The 12,954-nt window shown below is 39.4% G+C and overlaps 1 protein-coding gene across 2 annotated transcripts in view; it reads right to left on the bottom strand.

The window, feature by feature from the left end:
- Obi1 (ORC ubiquitin ligase 1) overlaps nucleotides 1-12,954 on the bottom strand; it is a 35,126-nt gene that overhangs the window by 12,410 nt on the left and 9,762 nt on the right. The window contains exons 3-5 of one of the 2 annotated variants that reach the window (XM_051195252.1): nucleotides 11,334-11,425; nucleotides 8,076-8,324; nucleotides 4,601-4,689 (exon numbers count right to left, since the gene is read on the bottom strand). In XM_051195252.1, the coding sequence (XP_051051209.1) occupies nucleotides 4,601-4,689; nucleotides 8,076-8,324; nucleotides 11,334-11,425 (430 nt within the window). Of the gene's footprint in view, nucleotides 1-4,600; nucleotides 4,690-8,075; nucleotides 8,325-11,333; nucleotides 11,526-12,954 lie in introns of both variants that reach the window. The other variant, XM_051195253.1, reaches the window with a different exon arrangement.

Below are 12,954 nucleotides of genomic sequence, written 5' to 3'. Positions count from 1 at the left end.
TTAAGTCTAAGGTGCTGTGGAAACCCCCGGATATTAGAGATGCCAGAAAAATGGTGGGATGAGTGGAGCCAGGCCAAGACAAAGCACAAACCCTACCAATGGCAGGGCTCTGTGATCACAAACACCTACAGGAACATCGTGTGTCAGAGTATCACTGCCTCAGCAAGGTATGTCCCGGGGGCTGATGTTTTAAGTACTTGGTTGTCTCTGGAGCATTACTGTGAAGACTACAGAGCCTAGCAGGTGCCTAGGAGGCGGGGCCTGGCTGGTCAAAGTAGGTTACTAGAGGAAGCCTCCCTGGTTCCTCTAGCTCTCTGCTTCCTGGTCCATGCTACCTCCTAATCCCATGGACATGGACACGACCTCTGAAACGGTCTTCTGACTGGTGGGCTGAGATCTCAGGACCAGTAAAGCAGAGCAAGCCTTTCTTACCCTTATCCTGTTGTGCATTTCTGGTCACAGTCATGGAAAGGTAATGAACACAAGTATTTAGAGAGAAGGGGGAAGACAGCACACAGACAGGAAGACCTGTGTGATAAACTAAGAAACTTTCAAGTGCTTCCTGTCACTAAGGAGTTCCCAACTCCAGCAAGAACAAATGCAACCAGACTTGCTGACACAGCCTGGGACAGAATTTGGAGTCAAAGAAATCTGGAAATACGGAAAATTCAATATTAAATTCTTTCTTTGGCTTGTGACTGTTCTATAGTATGTGGGGAATGATCTTTTTCACTACATACTCACGCTAAGAACAAGTCTTTGAGCTTTCGGAATGGTGGTGGCACATGCCTTTAACCCTATCACTCGGAAGGCAGAGGCAGGTAGATCTCTGAGTTTGAGACCAGCATGGTCTACAGAGTGAGTCCCAGGACAGCCAGGGCTACCCAGAGAGACCCTGTCAAAACAAATACCTCCTCCCACCCACCCCCAAACAAACCAAAAAAATAAGTCTTTGAACTTGGAGAGGCAAACTGTAAATGTTGGGAAGTCTTGCTAGCCAGGAAGTAAGGCGATGGTGATTATAATGCAGTGGTGTAAAAATTACACAGCGGACTTTTCTGATGATTTTGAGAAGGAAGCCATTATTTCTTGGCACTAACGTGATGTATGTCCACAGCTGGAGAAAGGGATGGGGGCTATAATGACATCTGGTGAAAGGCCACTGGAGGCCTTCAGTTCTCCAACAGTGACAGCAAAGGAGCACAAGGGTGTTCTTGCTCATTCTTTCCCTCTGAGGACACAACACAAAGACAGCTATCTGAGCTATCTGAGTCAGGAAGTGGACCTGCACCATAGCCCGAGTTTCCAGCACATTGGTGCTGACCTCCTAGCCTCCAGAACTGTAAGAAACAAATGTTTATGATTCATAAACAATTTAATAGATGGGTATTTTGTTATAACAGTCCAAAAAGTCCAAGATAAACATTTTCGTAAATAAGCACGATACTTAATGTCTCAGGGCTTCTCTCATTACCCAACCAACATGTACCAAAACCAGGACTCTCCAGTTAACATTCTATAAAATGGGTTAGATACAATTCTGAGTACACTTTAGTTTTCATTCAAACAGAAGAATGTTATGAAACCATCATACAAAATATAAGCTTAGTTGTGCTATGACCCAAAAGGGAAAAATTCAAGACTGTTAATAGACAGCCCAGCAGAAGAACCTACTCTATGGCAGGATTAGCAGCATGTATACTTTCCATAGTTTAACGTCTTTCCTATAATATTAAATAAAAAGAAAACATTAAATATTTTTGTTTGGCTATAGAGTTGAGTTTTCTTCAGCTATTAGACTGGTAAACTCAAAGGCAAACTACCACCCATTAAACTTTGAACTTTATCTATTTATTTATTTATTTGCCTGTCCAAGACAGGGTTTCTCTGTTTAATAATCCTAGTTGTTCTGGAACTCACTCTGTAGACCAGGCTGACCTCCAACTCACAGAGTTCCAATTGCCTCTGCCTCCCGAGTGCTGGGATTAGAGGTGTATGCCACCACTGCCCAGCAAATTCTGAACATTTATTTTGGGAAGCCATATCAGGACAAACTGATAATGTAAATAGTTGTTCTCTTCCTGGCATAACGATTTGAGAATAAAAACAAATGCTAAAAAAGAAAAAAAGAAAAAAAAAGACTCTATTTTCAGAACATTTACTTCGATACAATGAACGTCTTAAAAAAAGCAGAGTGGATGATTGAACCCTTGTAGAATGTGCTTACTAGGACATCTATATGTTCAAGAGGCCTTATGTTCCAGTTAAGGATAGCAAAATCTCCAGTACACTTTACAATTAGATATAACAGAGGATCAAGGACAGAACCAAAAGACAAAGCAACAAGATAAACGAAGACTCAGACTTTCCATCTAAAGGATAAACTATTTCACTTGACAACATAAATGCTCACGTTCTCTTGTTTTCAATGGGGGATTAAGCCTCAGACTATGTGAAGCCCTCCGTTTCAGCGTGCTTATATTTGGAAAGAAGGCCTTCAAGAAGTAAAGTTAGTTAGGTCACAAGGGTGAGGCCTCAGTCTATAGAATAGTGTTCTTAGAAAGAGAAAGAAGGTAAAAACCCTTTCATTTTCCTCTCTAGTATTAGAAGACATAATAAGAATGTTGCTGTCAGTAAGTCAGAAGGAGAGTTCATATGAGAAACCAACCTGCCAAACCTTGTTCTCAGCCTTCAGCCCCTGTGAAAAAGTAAATCTATTGTTAAGTCAAACTGTGAATATATTTTGTTCTAGAAGCCCGAGATGACTAATACACCTTCCTAATTCTTTTCTCCTCTGGTGTCTAAAGTGCCCTCCTCTCTGTGACTCGGACACTCAAGTTGAGGAACATATCAGAGGATACACCAAGTTCCAGTCTGAGCAGCACTCCTTTACATTTAACAACTAGACAGGAGAGAAATAGTCAAGGCACTTCCTACGCAGAGAAGATGGAAGTGAATGGGTGATTTTTCTATGGCTGCATTTACTTGTAAATTCTTGAAATCCCATATTCTTTCCTACACAAACATAAGTACTCTGCAGTGAACAACATCTGGGTCTCTTCAGCTATGATCACCTTGTCTCAGAGTCCCACCAGGCTTGTGATGCAGAGTCCACAGGGTTATCAATCACTTGCAATGCATTTAATACATCAATGATCTGGAATAGGGGTCACTCAAATCACTATTCCAGTGAAACTGTTCCCTTCCCATGAAGAGAAGGAGGAATGCATGTTAAAGATGGCAAGCGCCACAGTGATGCTGGGTTCCAATGTGTGGCTGCTCGCTTGCAAGGACACAGAGGCTGTAGTTCCTTAGGTGAGATTCTCCATCTATTTATTTGGTAGAAGGCATGGATATTTAAAAGCACACATTTTTCTGTGGCTGGCATTAAACTTGAAATCTGGTGGGCAACTTTTCAAGAAATAAAAGCTACAAACAAAATAGCTTTCATTCCATTCAGCACGCTGTGGGAAACGACTAATGGATAAGCATTACTGTGACTGGCAGGGCCAGTTGCCAATAACAAGGATGCAAGCCCACATAAAAGCAACACTTTCTCAGCTTATTTCACTAATTTGTCAAAGTAGGACATTATCTGATGGGGGGGGGGCAGGGCTGGGAGCATGGGAGGCGTCCTACGTTTTCTACCACTGTCTGTAATCTCCTTTCTGTGTAATAGGATTTTCTTTTACCATTTCCTAAACCACACTGCATTCAGTAAGAGTTGTTTCTTCTCTGGCAGGATATATGTCCACTATTTACTTATTCCTGCTTTGTCTTCTTACAACAGAAAAATGAAGTCTAGCGGTCAGAAGCAAAGAAATGGTGGTATTCCAATACATGCTCTTCAGAGAGACTGCATATCTTGGCATCCATACTGTCTCCTCATTTGCCTGTTTCCTGCTGGGGAGGGGAAGGAAGGGGAGGACTCCAAAATTGCTCTCATCTCTTCCATCTTCACCCCTTAACCCCCAAATCCTTCTTACCACTTAAGACGGACAAATCAAACTAACGCTAAGCAGGTCAAAACTTAACAACTTCCAAAACAGAGTGAAGATGCCACCATCATAAAAGAAGAGTCAATTCATTTCATTAGACTTTCAAAATTGTAGTTCAAGATTTAGTGGACAACACCTTATTTTATTTCAGACAAGGCTTTCTCCTGTAGTTGCTAAGCACTCAGAATCTGAGGTGATACTACCTAAGTTCAAATGATTACTACCAGTTTTAATCTCTCTGTATCTCCACCTCTCCCTTGGGAGTATCAATTTACATCACATCTTAGTTTATCCAGCAGCCTACATTATATGGACAATTAACTGTTTTAATTTCAGTATTCATTAGTATTATTAAATAGTTGTATGCAAAACCAAGCAAAGGCTCATTTGTCTTAGGTAACATAAAAAAATATTCTTATATATCAAAAAATGAAAAGTGTTAGAATGAAACCCTGTTCCACATTAGCCTCAAGAAGTGCAAGCAACAGCTTGCACTTGACTTTCAGAAACATTTAGCTTTCCTAAACGACAAGTCAAAGGGAAACCACAAGCCATCCGAGTCGTTAAAAGACAAGCAGAGACCTTGCTCTGTGAGTACATACTTTTGGGGAGATCTGTTGTCTACTTCAGCCTTCAGTCTTAAGTTCTCCCTCAGCAGGCCACCATTTTCCAACTTCAATTTTTTATTTGCCTAAAAGAAGAGTTAAAAATAATTAAACATAAGCTAATATAGAAGTACCTTGTAAAAATTATGAGCCATCTGATTCTTACAGTGACATCAGAAAATTGAATACTAGACACCGCCCTTAGAAACATAAAATCACCAGTGGGAATAACTTGAAACTTCAAATACAACTAAGCATTTAAAAGCTACATTCTCCAAGAACTTCCTCAGTCTTCTACTCAGGAAAATGAAGCTGTGTTAGTTAGATAGCTCAAAGCCAATAAGGGACAATCTAATCGTAAATATAGGCATCACTTTTGTTTGTTCACTTTACCATAATTAAATGCTCTAAACAAGACAAGATTACATCATACACAAGTATTTACAAACTAATGCTAAAGAGTTAACCCTTAAACCATGAGATTAATTTCTTGGCTACTACTTAGACACCTCTCCAGTGATAAATCTAGCATGAGTAAGCTACTGATTTTATTTCTTAAACAGGTCTTTCTTATTCTCTGTCTTCCAACTTCTGATACCCTTAAAATTTGGGCAATATTTTCTAGTAAGCTTCCAAATGTTCTTTGACATACATATTAAGAAAAGACTCCTTCAAGCATAACTTTTTTTCTGGATTTGTTCAATGCCTAAAAATAATTACAAAAAACCCCACAAAACCCCAAAACCAACACAACACAACATACAGTAGCTCACCTGGAATACACAGACTGTCACAAAAAGAAGGGAGAAAGCTAGACACTCAGGACCACAGATAGCCTAAGGGTGGAACCAATGTTCTTAGACTTTAGAATTACATTTAAATTTCTGCTTGTGTAGTACTAACAACATTAAATTAAACTCTATAGATTAACCACCAAACTTACTCAGCCAGCAAAGAAAATGCTATGGCTAGAACATTTATTTCATAGTTAATAAGTCATAGAAGTACTGTCAGGGAAAGGGAAAGAGTAACCTAAGAAGTTTTTAGAATATACATTAAAAAAATAAAATAAAATAAACTGACCAGAGTTTTTCTTTTTTTTTTTTTTTTACTAACTTCCAGAATGTATTACTTACCTACTTACATACAATTGTACCTCAAGAATAACAAGAAAAGGAGGATAGAGGATATTCATTTGTAGCCTATACCTTTACTCAAACTTATTCAAGTTCATTTTGGGCTCTGAGTGCTTGCTCACCTTCATGGATGCATACAAACCAGGAAGGTGCAGGGTTAATTCTTTAAGTGACTGATAGATACCATTATTACCGCCCCCTCAAAGATACACAGAAAGCCATTTACTTCCTCATACATATCAACAATGAATTATGCTTTCAAGCACAGCACCATAAAGGGAGGCACTTAGTGAATATTTTTTGATGATGACAAGAAGCTGAAATTAGAACTCACCTGACTTCCTTCCCTACACCCACCCAATACTGGTATCACTATCAGTATGTTTGAAGGTCTCTCACCAGTCCTGTGGTTTCCTTTTTTTTTTTTTTTTAATACTTCTCATTATAGGCTGGATAGCTCTTAACTATTAAAGGAAATAAAGATTGTAAACAGTAGAGTTCTGCCTACTTATAGTACCTGGGAATATCAAAGACTTTAATTGTTATCCATTCTCAACCCTGACTGGGAATGATGTCTCATAATGTTTCTCAACTCACTGAATCCAGGAAGCGCCACAAGTCCATTTACTCACACCAAATTGTACTTTACTGAACAGTTTGTTTTTCTGCATATGAGTTAGATCATTATTTGCATTTTGTCTCTGTAGTTTATGTTTCTTACTCACAATTTATTACCTAGTAAGTAACTGGGCACCCCAAACAGGCTTATTAAATGTCCCAAATAACTGTGATGTCGTAGGATATCTGTAACCACTGAATTTAAACATAACTGTGCTTTGCATAGCCTTTTCATATATTCCTCACAGTGATATTATAAACCCAGAGTGAATTCTGCATAGAGCTTCAAGCTCCAAGAAGTATTTCTGCCAAGAATCTAGTAACTATAGGAGACTCTGGTGGCTGGAGAAAAACACGGAAGTCACAGGAGAAACTTGTGCTGTAGTTTTTCTTACCTTTTAACAAAGGTAACACATTTACACGTTTACACTAAGGCCGGCTGCCCATACACAACTACATACTTCCTTCAAAAACTACAGGGAAGTATGTACACAGTTTCCTTTCTTCTGAAAGCAGCTTCCCTCTGCCTTTCACACGGGCCTTTATGAATCACACAGCATTTGTTTTGTATATGGAAAATGGTTTACCCTGAGTTGAAGATTTTTCTCTGCTACTTAACCTCACTGAAGACACGAGTGCTAATACATAGTGGTTCTTCTATAAAATGTCATACAGAGCCATTAACGATTTTAGGTCTGAGGACACAGTCATTCAGAATAAGAACAGCATTTAAGGGAATGCAGACAGGTTAAAGGGCCATTGTAGAAGGAGTGCTGTAAAAGCACACCCATTTAGCACTGCTGTACTCCAGGGCAGATAATCCTCAAGTCAAGCTCGAGGCTGGTCTTTGTTCCAGAAAGCAATACAACACCTGTCACTGCAATACTGTTAATGGCACGCATCTTTACCTCCTTTCTAGATTTAAAAAATCCTAAATGTTTGTTCCCCACCCTGGACTAATGTTCTCTGTATCCTGCTGAATGGATAGACAAATAGGAAAATGAATCAGCCTCATAAGGCACATTGCTCTTCTGCGTAAATGGTCTAAAGTAGGTGCTCACAGCTGAATTAGTCAGCAAACTTTCAATATGTACTTATATTTAGCTTTCAAAAATCACACAATGGTAGTGCTAGGAAAGGTATGGTTAAAATCCTTTGTTCAGCTGGGTACAGTGAGACACACCATTAATCCTAACATAAGGAGTCTCAAGTAGGAGGGTGGTTAGTCTGAGGGCAGCTTGCGCTACATAGCAAGTTCCAGACAGTCGTTAGCTATGTAGTGTGGTCTTGCCTCAAAAACAAGCAAATAAATGTTTCTTTGCTAAGCAGGGAATGGGATACATTTGCTTCAATGACAACAAAGCAGCCACTGCTGTAAGCTTAAAAAAATTCAGGCGAACCACAAAGAGGGGGACTGAGACCCGTCCTTGAACTGATGCAACTCTTCCAGGAGCACTCTCATTCATATACAAGCACTACAGTGTCTCCAACTACAGGCACAAATGGAACCACCTGCTATTTCTTGGCAGCTAATGACAGCTAATGAGACGATGTTTTCCTAGTCATGTAAATGCTCATCCAGGGTTTCATCCTGTCTTCACAAACCAGCTAATGGTGAGTCAAGGTACATGGCTATTTATACCTGTGAAAGTACTTAAAATACTGTAGAACTTTAAAAATAGCCATAATATATTCCCCCCCTCAAGATTGCAACTTACCTCTTTTAACTTATCTACATCGTCTTTTACTTTTTCATAGATCTCGTTAGCTGTTCTGAGTTTTTTCTTCCACTCTGCTACTGTTTCTGGGTCAACTTTACTCGGGTTATCTGCCACTGGGTGTTTGTCCTCATTCTGGCTGCCCTGCATCAAGGTTAAAGGGTCCAGAATAGTCTTGATCTGTGACTCCAAGCTGAGATTTTTACTTTTAAGTTCTTCTACTTCTTTCTGCAAACAATCTATTTCATCCTGAAAGAGTATGAAATTCAATAATTAGATATGGAGTAATGCTTGTACATGCTAAGCCAAAGCTCTTGAATATTACATTCAAACTTTTATACACACATGTAAACTTTATATATCATAAGAGTTTTGTAAGGAAAAAGTCAATTTAAATTCTCAGAATGTTTTTTGTGTATCATAAAAATTGATGCCAAAATACTTACATTTTAATTCAAAGACAGTTCTGGTTTTATAATTGTCAACATTTGATTTTGCTTAAGATATCATCAAGAAATTAAGAAAAAACATGAATTTCAACAAAAAGGTAGATTCCAATTCAGAAAGAAATTTGAGGCATGTTAATTGTTTTATAGAAATTTTAAAACTGTTGTTCAAAATAGTAACCAGAATTTTGTTTATATTTTTGCTTCTATGTATCTGAAGTAGGAATGAAATACTTCTACTTTTCATCCCAGATTAATAGCTGGGTTGAAGCGAGTCTTCAACCTTGGTCAGGGCCATTCCAAATATCTGCTTCTTTGAAACTGCTGTTGCTTTGGAGTGTGACTGTAAACATTTGGAGTAGATTCTTCGGTGTAATGTTGGGAGGCTCTGCTGATCAGAGGTTGCAGACTACCATAGCCTGGAAGCTTTCTCTAAGCTTGGCAACGTGGAGGACTCCCTCCCCTCCAGCAAAAGCTTCTGGCTCTCTACCTAGCCTTATCTGCAGGATATCTCTAGGCCCAGGATGCCTGACTTATCTAAGAGTGACCCTGGACACAGTTCCCAGCAAGTGCTTTTCTCCTATGACCCACATGGTAATTAGGCAAGTGCTCTAGCCATTCTGATAGGATCCTACAGCCACATATAAAGCCTTGTGATAGGAGCCTGCCACTTAATGCAAACTCGGGCTTTTCCCCAGAACCCCCACTCCCCCAGTCCTATAGATTCCTTACACTAAGGAATAAAGCTGGGCTGATTCACTGATTCACCTAAGTCTGTCTCCTGGAGGGCTGCCTCTGTTGTACCCACAGCTGTCTTCACCAGGTTCCACACTTCTGCTCCCCCCTCCCATGGACCAATGTAGCCAACTATAGTGGGAGAAGCAGAGGCACGGGCAACACCATCTATTCTTCTGTAGTGGACATACCCTCCTAATCTGAGGCTGTTAAAAAGTCTAACAGAAAACACTCCAAACTTCAGTGCTCATCTGAATGCTCCTCCCCGTCTCCTGCTGAAATGTTACTGCCCCTGTGATGGGGAAATATCAACAGATGATTAGGCCCTCATGAATGGGTTAATGCTGCTATCTAAGTTATCAATGAATGGTTCCTAACTAAAAGACAAAGAGTTCGGGCACTCTTCCTTTTTTTCTACACCATCATGTTGATAATGCTTTAACATTACCCTGTAGAAGCATAAGCCAGTTTAAGATGTTCTGATTTTAAAGCAAGAGAAACAGACTTAAGTCAATGACCTTTGATTAGTATCTATGACATTTAATAATTATGGAAAGTGCATTTTAGATTTGTTACAGTACTATTTACTAGTAAATTATAATACATTCCATAGCATTGTAAAAGAAGTTGTGTTCTTCCCAACCCCATTTTTTTTGTTGTTTTTTGAGTGTAGGTCTCTGCATCAGTGGTTCTCAACCTGGGGTGGAACAACCCTTTCATCGGTCTAGCATATCAGGTATCCTGTATGTATTTACACTACAATTCATAACAGTAGCCAAATCACAGTTAAGAAGTACCAACAAAATAAATGTATGGTTGGGGTCAGCACAACATGCAGAACTGTATTAAAGGGCGGAGTGTTAGGAAGGGTGAGAAGCACGGCTTTTAGTCCTGGCTGTCCTGGAACTCACCATGTAGACCAAGCAGACCTGGAATTCACAGACCTTTGCCTGCCTCTGTTTCCCAAGTGCTGGAATTGAAGTGGTGCGCCACCATACCCATCATAAGGCGTTGCATTTGTTAAATCAATGTAGCAATTTACATATTCATAAATGAATATAACATATACACACGTGTATGTATGTGAATGTTATAAAATCTCTACCCCTCTTCTAGTGAAGATAAGATATCAAAAGGGCTTAATGTCTACTATTCAAAAGTGTATTAATTCCAGAAGCATAAATTAATTTGTAAAATTTCCACATTCATGGCAGATCAGTTTGCTTATTCACCTTTAGACAAAAATTAGAAATAACCAATTTCACTGAAATCCATGGGCTAACAGATGGCAAATATTTATTTAGTGTACCAGAATTGGTCATGTTTATAATCATCAATCTGTAAGTAGTGACAAATTAATTGAGTTCCCTAAGTGGGCTTCTTTAATCTAATTGCTCATTTTTTTTTTTAAAGGAACAAATATAAAATGACTGGTAGAGGTACAAATTATTAAACAAACCACACACACACACACACACACACACACACACACACACACACTTTAAAGATGAGGGAGGGGTGGACTGGAGAGATGGCTCAGTGATTAAGAGTCCTGGCTACTTTTCTAGGGAACCTGGGTTTGGTTCCCAGCACCCACATGGCAGTCCCAGGTGGTCCAACACCTTCTCCCTGCCTCAGGTACCAGGCACTAGGTGGTGCATAGGCATCCATGCAAACAAAACACATACATAAAGTAAAAAATCACACATTAGAAAATAATTTCTAAAAAATGAGAGAAAAATGGAAATGTTTCCATTTCTTCCTTTTCTATGACACCCTAGTCATGTGTCCTTTACTTAGATAAAACCATTTTTTTTCTATTTGAGACAGAAAAGGAAGAACTTACCAAATATGTTTAGATTGGCACTGAAGGTTTCAGAGAAGGCATGGGGGCAGTGAATGAAGTGTACTCTCTAGGGCCATGAGACTCTCAAAAAACAAACAACCCCTCCTCCCAAGAAAAGATCTGAAATAAATAAAAGGACTAGATCGTAGGGCCTGGGTCTAAGATGTACGGAGCTTAGCTGGCTTTTCCCGCAAGTGCACTGCTGAAATCAGGTGAAAGCAGGACAGTTACCTCATACTCTTTGTGCAGCAGCTCGAGCCTCGTCCTCCGAAGGTGCTTCCTGACTGCAGGGCTCAGCATAGGCTCACTTTCGCCTGTTCCCCCTGGAGGGAAAAAATCCTCAGTGTTGCTTGTTTGGCCAAAATGAAAGTGAACCTCTTTCATACTGCATTACATAACTTCCCAGTTGAGGGTAATGTGAAGCTAATTAAGGTTTAAAAAAGAAAATTAGTGCCACACTAGGAGAGGCAAAAGGAGTTCAAACAGGAGCTAGGAAAATAACAAGTTCAGAGAGACTCTTGGTGTTTTATTTTTATTTTAGGGGGCACATTTTTGTTTTTCTTTAGTAAACATTACAAGTGAGCCTATAATTAGCCACAAGTGGACAGCACCTTTCAGAAAACTTAAGTAGTTGGTCTAAAATTAGGGGAGATTGTCTTAAATACTGTTTGCGATGAGAGCAAAGGAGTGAGGACTTTGGAATCATTTAGGGGTGACCATTTAGGCCTTTCTCTACTTTAACGATGAAAAAAAAAACATCAACCAACATCAAAAGAAATATCTTTGGTACTGTGTTTGCTTACCTAAATAAACATCTTATCATAGCAAAGTCAACAGAAGAGGGGGCTGCATAGGATTAATTTATCAATTTTGAAGACTACAAATTGAAAACAACTGTTAATTAATTAAAACACAATCTCACTGATTCTAATGACCCAGTTACAAAGGACTGAGTGCCCGCATTAGCCCCAATTTATGAGAAATATATCCAGTATCAATTCTTTCAAGAGTACTCTGAACTAATACTGGGGTTAATGGCTTTGTAGTTAGCAATCTGATAGCAAAACCATTTTGTAGAAGTTCTTTTCCAAGACAGTCTATCCAAAAGCAAGGATGAACAAACTATGTCAGAGAGTTCATCCATATCAAGTAGATAGGAATGAATACAGCAGTAAGAGAGGCAATGGAAAGCTAAGGAAAAACATTAAGCTACTTTAATTATCCATGTTCTCATCTTATACAAAGACCTGACTCCTTGCTGAAGTTAAGGAAGTGTAAGTATAGACTTCACCCCTGTGGTCATAACTGAAGCTCTGGACCCCAAAGTCCCACTCCGCCTTCTGCTCTCTATCACACACCTTCCTTTTCATTTCCACAACAAACATCATCTGTGACAGTCTCCCTAATTTTAGACCACTGCAACCACTCAGGTGTTGAAAGGCACTGCCTACCTGTGGCTAATTATTGGCTCACTTTTAATGTTCACTAAAGAAAACCCTAAATAAAGCACTAAAAGTCTCTCTGAAAGTGTTATTTTCCTAGCCTGTTTGAACCCCTCTTGTCTCTCCTAGTATGGCACTGTTTTTCTTTTTTCTTTTTTTAACCCTTAATTAGCTGTGGTGATATATTGTTTATGATCTAATAAAGTTGCCTGATGATCAGAATACACAGCTACAGCCATAGAGGCCAGGCAGTGGTGGCACACCCCTTTAATCCCAAGAGCCACACTAGTTAGCCACAGAAGCTGGGCAGTGGTGGTGCATGCCTTTAATCCCAGCACTAGAGAGGCACACAAGACAGGAGCCCAGGTCTCATTGCGGTATTCAGTATTCATCTGGCATTCAGTCTTCAG

The sequence above is a fragment of the Phodopus roborovskii genome, unplaced genomic scaffold (genome assembly GCF_943737965.1).
Source record: "Phodopus roborovskii unplaced genomic scaffold, PHOROB, whole genome shotgun sequence".
In the NCBI taxonomy this organism is placed as follows: Eukaryota; Metazoa; Chordata; class Mammalia; order Rodentia; family Cricetidae; genus Phodopus; species Phodopus roborovskii.
Note: the sequence above shows the minus strand (reverse complement) of the source record. Positions and strands in the feature narration are given on the sequence as shown.